General features: G+C 37.2%; 1 protein-coding gene across 2 annotated transcripts in view; it reads left to right on the plus strand.

Annotated features, from left to right (window-relative positions):
- The first annotated feature begins 300 nt into the window (after nucleotides 1-300).
- Nucleotides 301-17,278, plus strand: part of LOC138694829 (probable cytochrome P450 6a13) — a 36,832-nt gene continuing 19,854 nt past the window's right edge. Inside the window, exons 1-2 of one of the 2 annotated variants that reach the window (XM_069818938.1) lie at nucleotides 301-489; nucleotides 9,539-9,856. In XM_069818938.1, coding sequence (XP_069675039.1) covers nucleotides 462-489; nucleotides 9,539-9,856 — 346 coding nt within the window. In that variant the 5' untranslated portion in view covers nucleotides 301-461. Of the gene's footprint in view, nucleotides 490-4,011; nucleotides 4,725-9,538; nucleotides 9,857-17,278 lie in introns of those variants that run through there. The other variant, XM_069818937.1, reaches the window with a different exon arrangement.

Genomic DNA, 17,278 nt, shown 5'->3' on the forward strand with positions numbered 1-17,278 from the left:
TTTTTACATACAGAATTCACTGAAATATTGGCAGAAACGTGGCGTGCCTCTTATCGAATCCAAATCTCCGCTGGAGATCATTTTTAATATCATTTCTGGAAAGAAATCTTTGAGCGAAGTATACGAAGATGTGTACAACAGACTGGAAGGCCACAGGTTCGGAGGCGTTTATCTTATGCTTACTCCGATATTTGTATTGAGAGATCCAGAAATAATAAAGTGTATTATGTTGAAAGATTTCGAGTCTTTTCACGAACGGGGAATGTATGTTGATGAAAAGAAGGATCCTCTGACGGCGAACAAGATGGAAGAAGTTTCGGGCGAAATTATCGCCTGGTTTCACGCCGAAAAACATGCGCCTCTTTTTCAAAATTATGTTGGAAACGACGGAAGATCTCGTCTCACATTTTGATACTAAGGGAGACTTAGCCTAAGTGAAAGAGATATTTGCTCGCTTCTCGATGGACGTCATTGCTTCTATAGCTTTCGGTAAGAATCAATTATTTATAGATTAAGAGGTTAGGTACAGCAAACAGCAGTAAAATTTTTGGAAATATTCAACATTATTTTTCTCCATTACTGTATCTTGTACAATAATGAAAATTGGTATGTGTAAAACACTGTCCTTCTGCTATATGAAAAAAAAATATTTTTACAATATAAAAAAATTATTTATATTTTTTTAATTCAAAATGATAGCAGTTCACTGTGCAGCGATGAAGCTTTTCCCTCATAACTCATAAACTTATTAACTTTATCATATTCTGTCTCTTTTATTTTAATTCTGAACAAGTGATGGCCAAGGGGAGGGAGATAATGCCTTACCCCTCCACCCTGATTGCGTTTTAAGAAGTTGACTCGCAAGTCAAGAAATGCTGACCACTGCTCTAGCACTACAAATAATGCGACTTGGCCGTGCTTGCTGGCACATGCCCCCACTGAAAGTTGACGCAACCAATCGTTTCAATTTTAATTTATTCTTCACATAATGGTCCCACCATATAATTATGTGTCCGGTTTATAGGTTTAACATCACAAACTTTTAGTAACTTCCATTGTATCAGATTCCAAAAAAAAAATTCTTTCATATATGATTAGTAGTAGGTCTCTTGCAATTTATGAAATGTATGCTTGCAACAATGATAACAATGATCACATGATTAGAATGTGCAAAGATGGCGATGTAGGCACCACAACAAGAAATTTTCTGTGTTTTTGGACTGGCTGAAACGAAATCTGTGAAGCATGTACAATGAAATTTTCGGCGTGAATTTAACTTTGGGCGTCACGATGATGTTCCCTCCTGTGTGAGCATTGTGAAATGGGACAGACAGTTACGAGAAACTGGTAGTTTTTTGTCTATTCGTAGGAAGCATAGCAAATGGAATGTGTCTGCAGAAATATGGAAAGAATTTGTATGGCCTTCATATAAGTCTAAAGAACTCAATTCAACGCACCAGTGTACAGCTCGGCATTCCACAGTCCACGGTTCATGATGTAGTCCATAAGAGATTACGTCTTCGGGTCTACAAGATTCAATTACATCAGCGAATCTATCCTGATGACAAACGTTGTGCTCTCCAGTTATGATTACACTGAACTTTTTCCTATGGGGTTTGTGAAGGACCAAATGTACAGCACTCCTGTTGAGAACTTAGATCATTTGCGACAAAAGATTTATCAAGCTATTGGCAACATCACACCGCAAATGTTGCTGAATACCTGGATGAAGGTGCAGTATAGGTTGGACATCTGACGGGACACTGCAGGTGCAGATGTTGAAATTTTATTATCTGCAATGTATCGTAAATGACATGACTTTCTCTATCAGACAATATCAGCTTTTCGATTAAGTATGGCTTACTTTAAAATATATACTCTCTTTAAATGTTAAACCTATAGCCCAGACACATGTATTTTCACTCTAAAAAAAAGACATTAAAAATGCGACTATTATGCGATGAAATACAGTAAATAATTTGTATCTACAAGTTTCGAATGTAACAAGATAACACTAAAAGAGGTATTAGATTTCATAAAAAAATTAATGAATACTTCAAATAAGTTACACAAATACAGTTGAACTTGGTTATAATTTCACAGTTAGTGCAGAAACCTTGGCTACAACGAAAGTCATTAAGAAATATGGTTTTAAGATAAATGCAAGAAGAAATGAGGGGATAGGAGATGAACAATGAAACAGATGGATGAATTGTTCTAAAGCTTTTAATAGAAAAAGGAGCATCTTCTGCTGACCTCTGGAAAAGAACTAAGGAAGAGACTAGTGAAATGCTTTGTATGGAGTGTGGCATTGTATGGAGCAGAAACATGGACATTACGACGAAGTGAAGAGAAGCGAATAGAAGGATTTGAAATGTGGATATAGTGAAGAATGGAACATGTGAAGTGGACAGACAGGATAAGAAATGAAGCTCTGTTGGAAAGAATGGGTGAAGAAAGAATGATACCGGTTACTGAAACTGATCAGGAAGAGGAAATGGAATAGGTTGGATCATTGGCTGAGAAGAAACTGTCTACTGAATGACTCTTCAAGCACAGATGTATTTACGACGAAAAAGACTGCTTATTGCTTGTACTTAGCATTGATGTCACTGACCTTCCTTGTTCTTTTTTATTCTTGCTGTTCTATTTTGTTTATTTTATGAAGGTCATGCACAAGCCTCCTTTGTTTGGTAGAGATTATCGGCCTCTAACCCAGTGTTTTCTATTCACACAGAATAAAATTTATTAGAACCAACCAGCAGCAACAGAGCTGCATTATTCCTGTGGAAAGTATTTCCGATTTCGAAAGTGTATAAATTATCTTTAGTTGAGAGTAAATTCAAACACACCGGCAATGAACAAAATTACAGGCATCTCTAAAATTTTTCACTGCAAATACTGCATTAGTGTGCAACTCTATTGCACAGTTCCATATATTGACTTCCATCTAACAAAAATATGTAACATTTTATTATTAAAAGATTTTGGGTTATTTCATGATATATCGACACACGACTATAATTAACTGGTATCCATCAGTCAGATTGATTCTGACGTGTTTTGCTTCAGGCAAAGCAATGCTTCGTTCGTATGTTATAATTTCAATACATTTATTTATTTATTTATTTATTTATTTATTTATTTATTTATTTATTTATTTATTTATTTATTTATTTATTTATTTATTTATTTATTTATTTATTTATTTATTTATTTATTTATTTATTCTCTACCTATCTGCCTATCTGTCTATTTACCCATCTTCCTACCTACCTATTCACCTGCCGGTGTATCCGTCTGTCCGTCCGTCCGTTTACCTACCTACCTATCTTATCTTCCTACTTGGTTACGCTATGTTTGAGCGCCCGACACTCTCTGTTGATATGGGGGAGTAGGTTTTCATCGCACGTACACCTAGTGCCCCGGGCAAAAAGTGGGCGAAATGCACACCTATACGCTGGTGAGCACGTCTGATCCCGTATTATGCAGCGGATCTTGCGCATTGTCGCTGCGCGATAGTCATGTGCGTGGCTATTAAAACGTCTCCTAAGTAAACACAGATTTGACTTCTGCGGGCCGCATCACGCTAACGCACATGTCATTGCGCGGTTGTTAAAACCCAAGGCTAAAATGTAATCATCTTGTCAATGTTCAAGTAAGACAGCGTTACATAGGACTGTTTAGTTATTTTAATAAACATAATAGTAAGTTTGGTTACATTTGTAATGTGTGTGACAGGCTGTGATACGAGCAAGACCTAAAATCTGTGAACGTAATTACATACCAAGAATGAAGACGTTTCACGCAATCCAAGCGGATGTCATAAATCTCTTGTCAATTTTTGTTTTCTTTAATACAAATTCAAAGTACACAACGTCCTTCCTTGTTTAGAAGTTACAGTGTACTAGTTCAGTAAATACATATTTATGAGGAAAGTTATTACTTGATAGTCATAAACCTGTTCTTATCTCAACTTCAACTCCATGTGTAGGTGACCAGTATTTACGTAGTCGTCTCTCAGCAATTTCACAAGTAGCAATTGCACAAGTGAAGCTTCGTACTCAATATTTGAAGAAGCCACAACATTCAATATTACAATTCGTGTGTTCACATCCCTGCAGTTTTTAATAGAATTTCAATCATGATCGCGTGGATTGAATCATTCGTTTTAAATTACTGGACAGCCTTCGGCTTGATATGTGTGTTACTTTATTTTTACATACAGAATTCACTGAAATATTGGCAGAAACGTGGCGTGCCTCTTATCGAATCCCAATCTCCGCTGGAGATCATTTTTAATATCATTTCTGGAAAGAAATCTTTGAGCGAAGTATACGAAGATGTGTACAACAGACTGGAAGGCCACAGGTTCGGAGGCGTTTATCTTATGCTTACTCCGATATTGGTATTGAGAGATCCAGAAATAATAAAATGTATTATGTCGAAAGATTTCGAGTCTTTTCACGAACGGGGAATGTATGTTGATGAAAAGAAGGATCCTCTGGCGGCGAATGTGTTTACTGCAGGTGGAACAAGATGGAAGAAGTTTCGGGCGAAATTATCGCCTGGTTTCACGCCGAAAAACATGCGCCTCATGTTCAAAATTATGTTGGAAACGACGGAAGATCTCGTCTCACATTTCGATACTCAGGGACACTTAGCCGACGTGAAAGAGATATTTGCTCGCTTCTCGATGGACGTCATTGCTTCTGTAGCTTTCGGTAAGAATCAATTATTTATATACATCTTGATTATACAACTTTTAACGCTATATCACTTCGGAATATGTATGGTAAGACTTTCCTGTGTTAAATTTCAACGTACCTCGTTTACATGTTTCGACCTATTTATGGGTCATCTTCAGAACTGGTCGTTGTTGGTCTTGGCACTACTTGCTCTGTTTCCTGTGAGGGTGTGTTCCTGTGGTATAGTGTAGAGTCAAAGAGTGTGTGTGTTTTGAAGTTGAGTTGTGTGTTGAGAATTTCGTTGGGGTGTGTTTTTATGTGTCTGTATATTTCATATTTTCTAGTGTGTTTAGTTTCTGGGTTTTTGGTTGGATGTGTAGTATTTCCATATCTGTGTTGATATCTCTGTGGATGTGGTTAGCATTTGTGATGTGTTCTGCATATGTGGAGGTGTTTTGTAATTTTGTTATGGCTGTGATGTGTTCTTTGTAACGTATTTGAAACGATCTGCCTGTCTGTCCTATGTAGAAGTTGTTGCAGGTGTTACATTTGAGTTTGTATACGCCTGTGTGGTTGTATTTGTTTGTGTGTTGAGATGTTTTTGTAGAGTTTATTTGTTCTGTTTGTACAACATTGCATACAGAATTTTCGCTACCGGATTTTCGATACCTATTGTAGCTTCCCAAGTGCATTACGATGCTGGGTGGACACCGGTCCCATACACTGGCTGAAATTTCATGAGAAAATGTCTTCCCCCATGAGGACTCAAAACAACGCGCATTCTGTAACGCACGGGACCCGCTTACAGTTTTTTTTAAATTGGTTATTTAACGACGCTGTATCAACTACTAGGTTATTTAGCGTCGATGAGATTGGTGATCGCGAGATGATATTTGGCGAGATGAGGCCGAGGATTCGCCATAGATTACCTTGCATTCACATTACAGTTGGGGAAAACCTCGGAAAAAACCCAACCAGGTAATCAGCCCAAGCGGGGATCGAACCCGCTCCCGAACGCAACTTCAGACCGGCAGGCAAGCGCCTTAACCGACTGAGCCACGCCGGTGGCTACCCGCTTACATCTTATCTACATTAATTCATGTTTTCTTACAAATCTCCACTCCAATAAATTAATTTAGATATAAGACATTTAGTTATTTCTTCATAGCACATAGTGGTGTGCAACACTGATAGTTTGTTGCTTTTAAGTAAATAAATAAAAGTTAATTTGATTTATTTGCTTACCACACGTGTGCTGTAAGTTTAATTTACAAGACCTACCAACAACATTGGTAAGGTTGTTAAAAAACACGATCGGCCAAAAAATATTACTAAACAGTCCAACCTCGATACAACAATTTTCTGGGGACTAGAACAATTGTATCGTTATAGCAGAGTTATTTTTTTATTGAGGGGTTATGAAATTTCACACACCCATATTTATATTCTGAAAGAAATATAATAAAAATAAGTATAAAGCGACATTAAATTCTATGAATAACATTTTCTCACCATTTGATTACCCTACTTGACGTACAAATTCATTTAGCTTTCAGGCGTGTTTTTTTATCAGTAATTGTACTCTGTCTTTTAGTTTTAAGAATTTTAGCAAAAAATGTGTCAAGCGACATCAAGCCATTCCAAGGTAGCAATGTCAACGTCTTCTGCTGCCACATTTTTAAACACTTACGTTCAGGATTAATTTTACCACTTGTGACACTGCTCTCAATTTCTTTGCATTTATATATAAATTCTGCGAATGTTGACTGCGCAAACCAATATCTTTTAGCCACTTCAATATAAATCACTAAATGCAGCTAATTTAGTCTCCAAATTGACTTGATTTCTTGTTATACCTGTCAAATCTGCCATTATTAACAAGTAACATTCGAATGTGAAAGTTGTCAGGCGGTCAGGAAGACAATGGCAGAAACCATAAAGGCAAATCCTATTAAGGATCAAGTGCTCTTGAAGCAAGTAGAGTTCTATTGTTACAAACTCCTTGTACAGAATGCCAAGATCGGTCTACAAAAGTATGAAACAGGGTAGACAAAATAAGGGAAAATATCTTTTAAGATGTATTGAAATACTGAACATGAAAATCAAGTAAATTAAAAAAATGCATTAGGCCTTATATTTTATTGTGACATCAGTGTTTCTCCAAAACTTGACCATCTTTGTGATGATGGATAACATATTGAAAATATAATAAATACGCCGGGACTGATCAAATTTATCGTTTCAACAGGGTTTATCGTTATAGGGTAAACATTGGTAATTTCGTGGCAGTGGTTATTTCGTGATACTTTTTCTTTGCTCTTTCGTTAATTAACCAATGGTGTTACGAGATTCAAATTTCCGCCAAGGGATTGCATATGTTGTCCAGTTTCCAGAAACATACAGCTACCGGTACGCTTTGTGTCACTATTGTACCCGCTTCAGTGAGCTTTTATGTTTGGAGAGAGCAAGTTAGCGTCGACTTCTCAGGCGTACAAATTTTGTGGATGTTTGTAATTACATTAAAGGCTTATTACTAAAGGTAAGCATGTAATATTTGGTACAAAGATTTATTATATCTTATTGAAATTTCAGGAATTTATTTTTGGAATTTTAGATACAGCTATAGTCGCCATATAGGCTTAGCTTTACTGATAGAAATCTTAGCTGTTTGAGGCGAAATTTTGTTGAGTATTAAGCGTTACATTTTATATTATTTTAAAAATGGTATTACAATACGAATTTTAGAAATCTGAAGACAAGATATGATAACAAAAAAGAAAAAGGGGAAGCAATGGGTTCAGTGTAGCTTCTGTTTGATTTGTTATTATGCTAAGTGTCAATGATAAGTGCTAGATGACTTACTTGCAAGAATTGTGATAGAAGATGAAACATGGCTCCACCATTTTGGACCGGAGACAGAGGCAGACAATGGAGTGGCATCATGCAAATTCACCAAGGAAACAGAAATTCAAAAGTGCACCTTCAGAAGGAAAAATTATGGCTACTGTGTTTTTCGATTCAGAAGGACTCTTGCTTGTGGACATCATGCCACACGGAACCACCATTAATTCTGACGCGTATGTGGCAACTCTCAAGAAACTTCAAGCTCGACATTGGGAGAAGCAGGATGTCCTGCTATTCCACGACAACGCACTGCCATATGTCAGTCACAAGACCACAGACCAGATCAGAAAATTCGGATAGACAACACTGAAACATCCGCCTTACAGTCCTGAGCTGGCACCGTGCGATTACCATGTCTTTGGTAAACTAAAGGATCCCTTCGCGGAACGAGGTTAGAAGATGACTCCGTCGTGCACGCTGCTAAGAGTGGCTCAGACGTGTTGGTCCAGATTTTTACCGTGCTGGTTTACAGGCCCTCGTTCCTAGGTTACGTAAGGCAGTTGAAAGGGACGGGGATTATGTGGAAAAGTGACATTTTGTTCCTAAAGGATGTATCTACATTCTGTGAAAATAGCAAAGCTGTAGGAAAATAATATAATTTTTAAACAAATGTTAAGCATTACTTTTGGAGTTACCCTAGTAATATGGGCTATAGTAAAGTCCGTAATAAAAGTGTTCACCCTTTCAGGGCAAAGAAGATGCCTTTTCAATTTCAATTTTTACTTTGATTTCATTCTTATTATGTGTTGATATGTATTTCTATGTTTTCTTGCTATGAATATTAGACGGAATTACTATGTTTGAAGTCTTGTAACAATAAATGAGAATTTTATTTGACTTTAATGAATTTTTACACAATTCTTCTACCCCTCACGAAATTATCAATGTAATATCACGAAATTACCAAGGTTATCACGAAATAACCAACCTTTTAGCTTAAGTTGTAAAAGTGGTTTTTGGCACTTGTTCAAGAACGTGTCCAATCTTTTATATTTCCAGATTTGTACAGCAAATTATCGTCTTTTAGATGAAAAAATCGGGATAAGGATATATTTACACATTTGCATTATAAATTAATTTTCATGAAATTATCACGAAATTACCAATGTTTACCCTCTCGGTTTTTGTTTTACGGAGGTTCGATTGTACCGGTATTTTATGTGCGTCATTTCCGGATAGACTCGTAGATTCTTATATGAACAAATTCCATATCGTCGTTCACAGTTGGACAGAGACAGATAGGTTGCATGCCCAAAACCAGCTATATATTAATTTTTAACAAAATAATCTGTCCTCAATGAGGGTGACCATAAAGTTCCAGAATAAAAACACTACAGAATAATTTAGAAAGACAAAAAGATTAAATACAGGAATTATTTAGTAAAAAATCCAGAGAAATGCAAACCCAATAGAATCATCAATGGCCAAAATATAAATGGTACCGGTAATGTAATATTTGGATTGAATCCTTAAAAATATTCAATAAAATTTTTTGAATTTCAAAAAATCAGAGACCGAGAGCTTTTAAAATATTCCATGTGAATTTAGGAAGTGTGCCACGTGTACCTAATAAAAGACCAGAAACACTCCACTGACAAGTGGGAATGTTATATTTCTCACTTAGGTATGTGATGCAGGACTCATAAATGGATATCTTCTCCTCATCAACGTGTTGTGACTGCAGGGCATCCCTCTCAAACCGGATTGTAGGATCAAGAATTATTCCCTTAGATTGAAATGTTTATTTCCGTGAATATCTCGAAACCTATTTTTACAGCCTCACAACATTTTTTCTAATGAGAAAATGGTGTTCTTCATACTGCAATACTAACTATAAATTTCCCAACCAAAACCTATTAATAATCTATCTTTCCATTCTCCTCAATTTAAAATAACACTGCACCTCATCTTCCTACGAAATCATTTGATTTAACTATTTCTTACAGGTATTAAGATTAACTGTTTGAACGAACCTGAAAATGAGTTCAGAGAATGGGGCAAGAAGGTCTTCGCACCAACACTTTTGTCAGGTGTCAGGAACTTAATCAACTGTGTGGCACCGAAGCTCGCATCTATTATTTACATTCGTTTCTTCACCAAAGAAATTACTGAACATTTCTGCAACATGGTGCGTGAAACAATTGATCACCGCAAAAAGTATAATATCAAGAGGAATGACTTCATGCAGATGCTCCTGCAACTGAAAGAAAAGGGGTACATTGAAGATCCGACCTCTCCAGAAGAGAATGCTGAACTCCTCGAAGGTATTTTAGGTTACTTGTCAACATACCTCTGTAAGTCGTTTCATACAAACTAGCTATATTTTTAGTGTTATTGTTATTGTATATTAAGCTAAAATTATACATCATTTTAACATAATTATTACTTCTTCATTCCTGAATACTTTCTTTTAACACTTAAGAAAAAAATGTTTAATAAACATGGGTCCTACAACACATACTTTCTGAGATATGAACACTTGTTCATAAGAGGTGCTCAATGTGACGTCCATTGATGGCAATGTAATACAATGCCCTACAATACAGCAGACTACCAGATAATCATACTGTAGTTGACACCCCTGGCAGGAAATACTGAAAAGAAAAATCTGGTTGCGGATATGAGTGAGGTTGAGCAGATGATGTAAATTTTCGTAATCAGCATGTGTAGGCTGATGAAAATTCCCATATACTTGAAGAAACAAGGCATCAGCGCCGATTCTCAATCAACGTACGGGTGGTCCACAACTGTGGAGTAACGATTAGTGCGTCTGGCCGCAAAACCAGGTGGCCCGGGTTCGATTCCCGGTCGGGACAAGTTACCTGGTTGAGGTTTTTCCGGGGTTTTCCCTCAACCCAATATGAGCAAATGCTGGATAACTTTTGGTGCTGGACCCGGACTCATTTCACCGGCATTATCACCTTCATCTCATTCAGACGCTAAATAACTAAGATGTTGATAAAGCGTCGTAAAATAACCTAATAAAATAAAATAAAAACGTATGGGTAGGCGTTCTTGGCGATAGATTAAGGAACATACGTGCTACCACAGAGATTAACTGGGGCTCGTTATCAGGATTTTCTAATTAATGTATTGTCTACCTTGCTGGAGTATGTGCCATGTCAGCAAAGGCTAAAGATGTGGTTCATGCATGATGGCACACCAGCACATTTTTTCCACAATGAGCGTGAACACCTGACATTGACATTTCACGACAGCTGTATTGACTGAGGAGGCCCCACACCTTGGCCTGCTCGTTCCTCAAATCTAAATCCTCTAGACTTTTGGTTATCAAGAACAACCAGATCATTTTTAAAGAGTACATTGTAATTCGGTACTGTAACTGCACTTCCTAAAGACGACCAATAGGATAAATGAAGAAATTAAAATTGCTACATGTTTATTTCCACCATTAACATTGTGTAGGCCTATAATTAAACACAAATGCTTATAAAAGACAGGAGAACAAATGCTTTTTACATTCTTTTGACATTGTCATTGTGTAATATATATTTATTTTCAGAATGTACACATGTGTTTCCCATTACTACCGTACTCTATTCTAAATAGCAACGTTGTTACCTCAACACCTTTCACTACTTGCAGCAAGTCAACAACCTATAGTACATGCACAGTAAACTCATTGTATCGGGTCCAAACTCTCGAAGCCTGCGTCATAACACATAGCCTACTGCAACATCACGAAGCTTGATTTCGTTTTGACGTCAACACAAGCATCTAATACTACAGGTTTCTTTAACGTTGTACACTGATATTCCGAATATGATTCCGGACATTTTCCCGAACCTGCACTCCCGAACTTCCATTTTCCCGAATACAAAATTCCCGAATCCACATTCCCGACAGACATTTTCCCGGAATTCCATTTTCCCGATAATACAGTAGTGTAAATTACCACACAAATGTATTTAATATAATTATGGTATCATTAATTACACTTTCTCTATACAAAGTCAAATAATGTCCAAATGTCCTCAGGTAATCAAGGTGTCTGTTACCAGCTGCATAGGTGTGATAATCCTGCACGATAATTCATTTAGAGATATCTTATGCGAAGTTTTACCGTTAGATGGCAGAAGCATTCCATGCGGCACTACATGTTGTAGGGCTATATTATGTCATATGCTATACATGGATATTTATATATTTATCCATGTACTACAGTTGATTACGTTCTCCCGCTTGTTGGTTTTCTGTGCGTGTCAATATTATATTTATACTTATTTTGTATAACATAGTATAACTCATTATAGTTCAGATTTTCTTACATCATAATTTAATTTAATTTACAATAAATAATAACGTAAACTTGTATAATACTGAACGATTCCCCCTTAAGAGATGGATGGGGAAATCTGCAGAATGCAGAATATAGATACGTGTAAATTGAATATTCATGAACCTAAACGAGAACTTTGAGAACGAGGTGCACGAATAAAATAAATAAATAAATAAATAAATAAAATAGGAACTTAGTCGAAGGTGAATATTACCTCTTTAATCATTAGTATTGTGAGTACCGTATGCTAAAAACAGAATATGCAGCCACCAATGTGTTTTTTTTTATATGGAAGGGACTGAATTCCTCGTATTTTTTTTTCTAGTTGCGGAAAGTTCAAATGCAATTTTTGATAAGATGATATAATATGATCGCAGTAGTATCACGATTATTCGTGCGTTTTGTAGGTTAAGGACATGCAGTTTTGAATACTATGTAGGCTGATTTTGAAAATTTGAAGTAAAAACATGGTTTTAATAATTAGTCTACAGCACATTAAAAACACTATTCACGAAATGGATTTCACTCAAAAAAGATTACGCTGTTATCCCTAAGGTAATTTAATCTTATAATCAACAAAAATGTATCAACTATTCATAAATAAATGTATAAGCCTATACATAAAAAAGAGCTAATTAATTCTTTCATGGATCGTCCTGGATAATAAACATCCCAATTAATCGAGAGTTTACTGCAAGCGCAAAATGCTGGCGACTCCTAGGCTATAAGTACTGAATATAATCTAAGCTAACACAGCTTGCTGTCGAGGTTGCATATGTTTTTGTTAATTTTTCTTTTCCCTCTTCCAAAATGAAACTGTAGCCAGCAATTCCTTACTTGAAGTAGTTATTTTTGTTTAATAGCTAGGTGCAATTTAATTATAATTTTTTAAGGTTTAAAGCATATATTCAGAATATTTCGGGACCTGAATGAAGACAAAAAGCTTTCCCTGGTTTTTACAAATATGAACATAACAAAAATTTGGCTTTTTTTTTTTTTTTTTTGGCTCACATTCTGGGACCCTGTCCTCATGGAGAACTACTGAGGAATAGTCGTCACCACAAGATTCGATTCCTCCTAGCATTGGCCCTACGAGGAAAAAACTACCAAGTAGAGGAGGAGGTCCATGGTTTGTCCACGAATGGATCTACAAGGCGCATTGACATCATCGCTATCCCGACAAGATCAACAAGCGGATTCATAATTGATCCAACTGTAAGGATGGAAACGTACGAAAATCAACCTGCTGAGGTACATCAGGAAAAGTGCGACATATACGACCCCACTATACCATATTATATGGAAAAATATCATCTAACATCGATCGAAGTTATTGGATTACTGATTGGGGCTAGAGGAACCATCACAAAAAGATTCGCGCGCATTTTTGTAAGCAGTTTGGTCTAGGACAAACTCTTGTCACTAAAGTATCTATGTCTGCAGTGAAGGGATCTATAAAAATCCTAAGAAACCATCTCTACAGTTATATAGATTGAGCTCTTTGCTATGGCTATCTGCTCACTTAAGTTGGGTCTTGCAACCAGTGCTAAATAGACGACTGTGATCATCCAATAGCTAATAGATACTAGGAAATTTTATGTTTCTTCTGGAATTAATGATGTTTTGTTTAGTCTTTTCCAATTATTTCTAATTGTGCTATTTCTTATTCTTTTTCTTCTCCATTGTTTTATTTTATTTTAAGTTATTTTTTTTCCATTGTAACAACAATTTTATGGTAAGCTTTGTCTTCTAGGCAGCCTTCACTTGGAGGAAGCTGAATAAAATTTATTCGAAATAAAAAATAATGTACTAATACACCACGTAAATCCTTAATGTTTACATATCGGAAAACAAATGCACACGCAAAGCGCATTCCTCATAGTACACGCGCGCTATCTGTTGGTGCTAGTTCAGGATATCCCTATTCTTGTTTGAAGTTGCAGCCACTCTCTCTTCGGTTGTGCCCTCAGTGTCTACCCAGTGTGAATTCCGCAATCATGGTCCTCATGTCGCTCTCTTCCTTTTGGAGCTCAGACAAAGCAGTATTCTGGGTGTTCAGTTCAAAATGTGTCATGGCTCGCTGTATGTAGTCATGTAGCTATCCGATGAGCCTAGAGAATTCAATCTTCCTACACTTCCGCAGAGGCGTATTACCTAAATGCGAGAGAAGTTGCCTAGCAAGTACGGCGTTCATTCTGAAGATTACTTACCGATACGTACGGTAACGCCAGTAGTGGCAAGAATGTGAACTGTTTGGAAACACGTACTGAAGTTAGTTTTTTTTTTCTTACTGTCGGGATATGGGGAGAGGGTTAAGACGATTACTTACGTATTTGTTGACATTAACTTCGACGGTCAACATGGCACGGAGCATTTGACTTGTGTTGTGGAATGTTGCCGTACGCAATCGATGATAACAAATACCCTGCGTACGACTTGCCGGCGCAAAACACAGTTCGAAAGAGGTTATGGTAGCACACAGACCGTACAGACTGCCATCTGTTGCTACGACGTTCAAGTTATACCGTACACGTTCTCAAGTTCAGATTGAAGAACGCCTTAAATAATAGGCAACTTCTCTAACATATAAGCTGAAACTCGCTTCAAATCGGTGACCCAACAACAGTGACGTCATGACACACTTTGAAATGAACACCCAGTAGAAGCTTGGATGGTGTCTCTCAAACACACTTGCAGACGATTATGGAAGCCTTCTGACAGATTATTTGTTCGGTGTTCATTATTTAATGTGGAATAATTGTACTGGTTCCACAATATCGTATATCGAGGAGGTACAGGTCGTGTGCTCGTGTGCTACTGATGTACGTGACATCAAAGTAATCAAATGTTCGGGAATTTCTCGCATAATATATTCGGGAAACTGAATAGTAAATGAAATTCGAGACTGTGGCTTCGGAAAAGTAGCATTCGGGAAAATGGGTAGGAACGCCCGAATAATATATTATAGTAGGCCTCAGTGGCGGCTCGTGAACTTGTGGATTGGGGGAGCTGCAGTAGATTTTGGTACATACAAATTTCACTTCTTGATATCATTACTAATAAGTATAGGACAAAAATAAATGCACTACATATCGAAAAATCAAAACTCCCTGACTTAAGCCCGGTTCAGACGGTGCGTGTTTCTGTGATGGATTCCAAGGTGGCTCCGCGGATGGGTCGCCTGCGTGGTCACTCGCCGGAAGTAATGCGCTCTGGTGGCTCCGTGGATGGCTAGCTTGCTGGATTTCGAGGGTAGGTTCCTTGCTATTTTTCGTAATGGTTTGCAGGCTGGAAACCAAAGATGATCATATAATATCACCTCTGAAACCATGTCGCCATGTTCGTTGTTTTCCAACTAAACCTGCTTTTTTATATTCTTTAGTTTCTAAGAAACAACAACGATATCGGACTAGCTGTTTTGCACTCATGGCTTAATTACTTTATTACGACATTTACTACTGTTAATGTAGGACTTTAGTTGTTTTCCACTCACGGTTTAGTTTCTTTTTGACCATGAGTGTTGGCAACAGATGAAACCGCAGATGATTTTCCAGAAAAGAGCCAGCTCCGTGTGAACAACTACCATCACCGTAGGCAACACGTGAGACAGCAAGTGAGCACGCAGGCGACCCATCCGTGCAGCCACCTTGGAATCCATCACAGAAAGTTGCACCGTCTGAACCAGGCTTTAGTTGGGAGATGTCTGTGGCATCATTTGCCATAATCGCTCAAAAAAACTGATACCATCGATTTCAGTCTGAATTTCAAATCGGCAGACACTCAACATGCAATCTACCAGTTCATCCTGAATTGTTTTAGAATTACCTTCAAACAGTGGCATGTTCCAAATGATTTGTGAGAGACTCGTTTAGGTTACTCACGAAATACACCAGAATTCTTCGAATCGTTTTTTCATCATGTCCCCTAAGAGGAAGTTCATATTGGTCACAAAATTTGATACAATCAATATTTTTTAAAATAATTTCACGATTTTTTCTCATTTCTTGATTACGTTTGAGAATGTTTGTTCTGTTCATTTCACTTAATTGCGCAGCAATATTAGTTTTTCCTAACATAGCCAATGAAACAACATTTTTCAGGTGAGACTGCGAAGTTTCGTGCTTTTTTAATTTTTAGGGGTAAATGTCCTAAATCTGTCACACCACTCCTAGTCTATGCAGTATCATCACCGAAGAGGAGGCAAGGAAAACAAAATACAGAATTGTTTTGTTCACATCCACGTAACCACAAATGCTTAGCGTAAATTTCATTGTTATACTTCCTTACATATATACACTATTTCGGCTGGATGAAGCTTGAGTACCCTGTAATTTCACTTCATTACATCAATCTTCTCCGCGAGGGAAAGTTGAGAAAAATAAAATTAATATTCTGTAATTCACACACTCTCATGCTTGCACATTTGCACTGGTTAAGTTACGGTACTAAGACGTCACACCAAAGCAACACTCAGATATACTGATGGTCAACAATGTTCTAAAACTGGAAAAGAAGTCTCTTTCGTATTTTACGTGCTATATAAAAAGGATTCTACTCGTGCAATCATTTTGAGTGAAGGCAAATCCTAAGGTTCTACTGGAGACTGGATATATACGTAACAATAAGGCAAAAAAGAATATTAATTTCGTTATATTAACTCGATAAGATTCTACAACAATAAGTATGTGAAGAGAAAATAAAAATGTTGTCATTAAGTTTCAAGGGAATAGAGAATCCATTTGACGTAGCATCACAATAGCGACGTGGGAGTGGAGGAAAGATCTTCCCTTACGGCCTGGCTCTGCAAGCCACTGCAGCGAAATATGGGTTTTAACAGCGGCAGTTTCCCTCTGCTTCCCTTCACCTCTCAATCCCCTGACCATCCAAGACACACTCTCTATGAGCTGTCCCACCCTGCAGATCCCAGGACGACTTTGACTGCAGTGTCAATTCCAATACAGTCGACGCGCAAAAAGATTATGCATAAGATAACAGTACATATTCCCGGCCAGATGAAATATAAAACAATTTACCAATAAAAGCTGTAACAATTCTTCTACAAATTAAAACAAATATTATTATTATTATTATTATTATTATTATTATTATTATTATTATTATTATTATTATTATCCTGTCAAAGCAGGGAGTGCTGCAGCTCCGCAGCTCTTACGGACGACTAGGTAGGCCTACTTAAAACAAGGCTCTATAAGCTAATATCGAAGTCTGGGGAGCAAGATAGTTACTAATATTGAACAGTTAGCGGATCACATAGCAGTGGGCCACCCAAGCATTCCATCAAAAGGACAATTCCTCCTCACCTGCTCTTCGACACACGACTATAGTTCGCGCCACGGATTTTGGCAGATGTATTTTGTTAATGTGA

The sequence above is a fragment of the Periplaneta americana genome, chromosome 2 (genome assembly GCF_040183065.1).
Source record: "Periplaneta americana isolate PAMFEO1 chromosome 2, P.americana_PAMFEO1_priV1, whole genome shotgun sequence".
NCBI classification, from domain to species: domain Eukaryota; kingdom Metazoa; phylum Arthropoda; class Insecta; order Blattodea; family Blattidae; genus Periplaneta; species Periplaneta americana.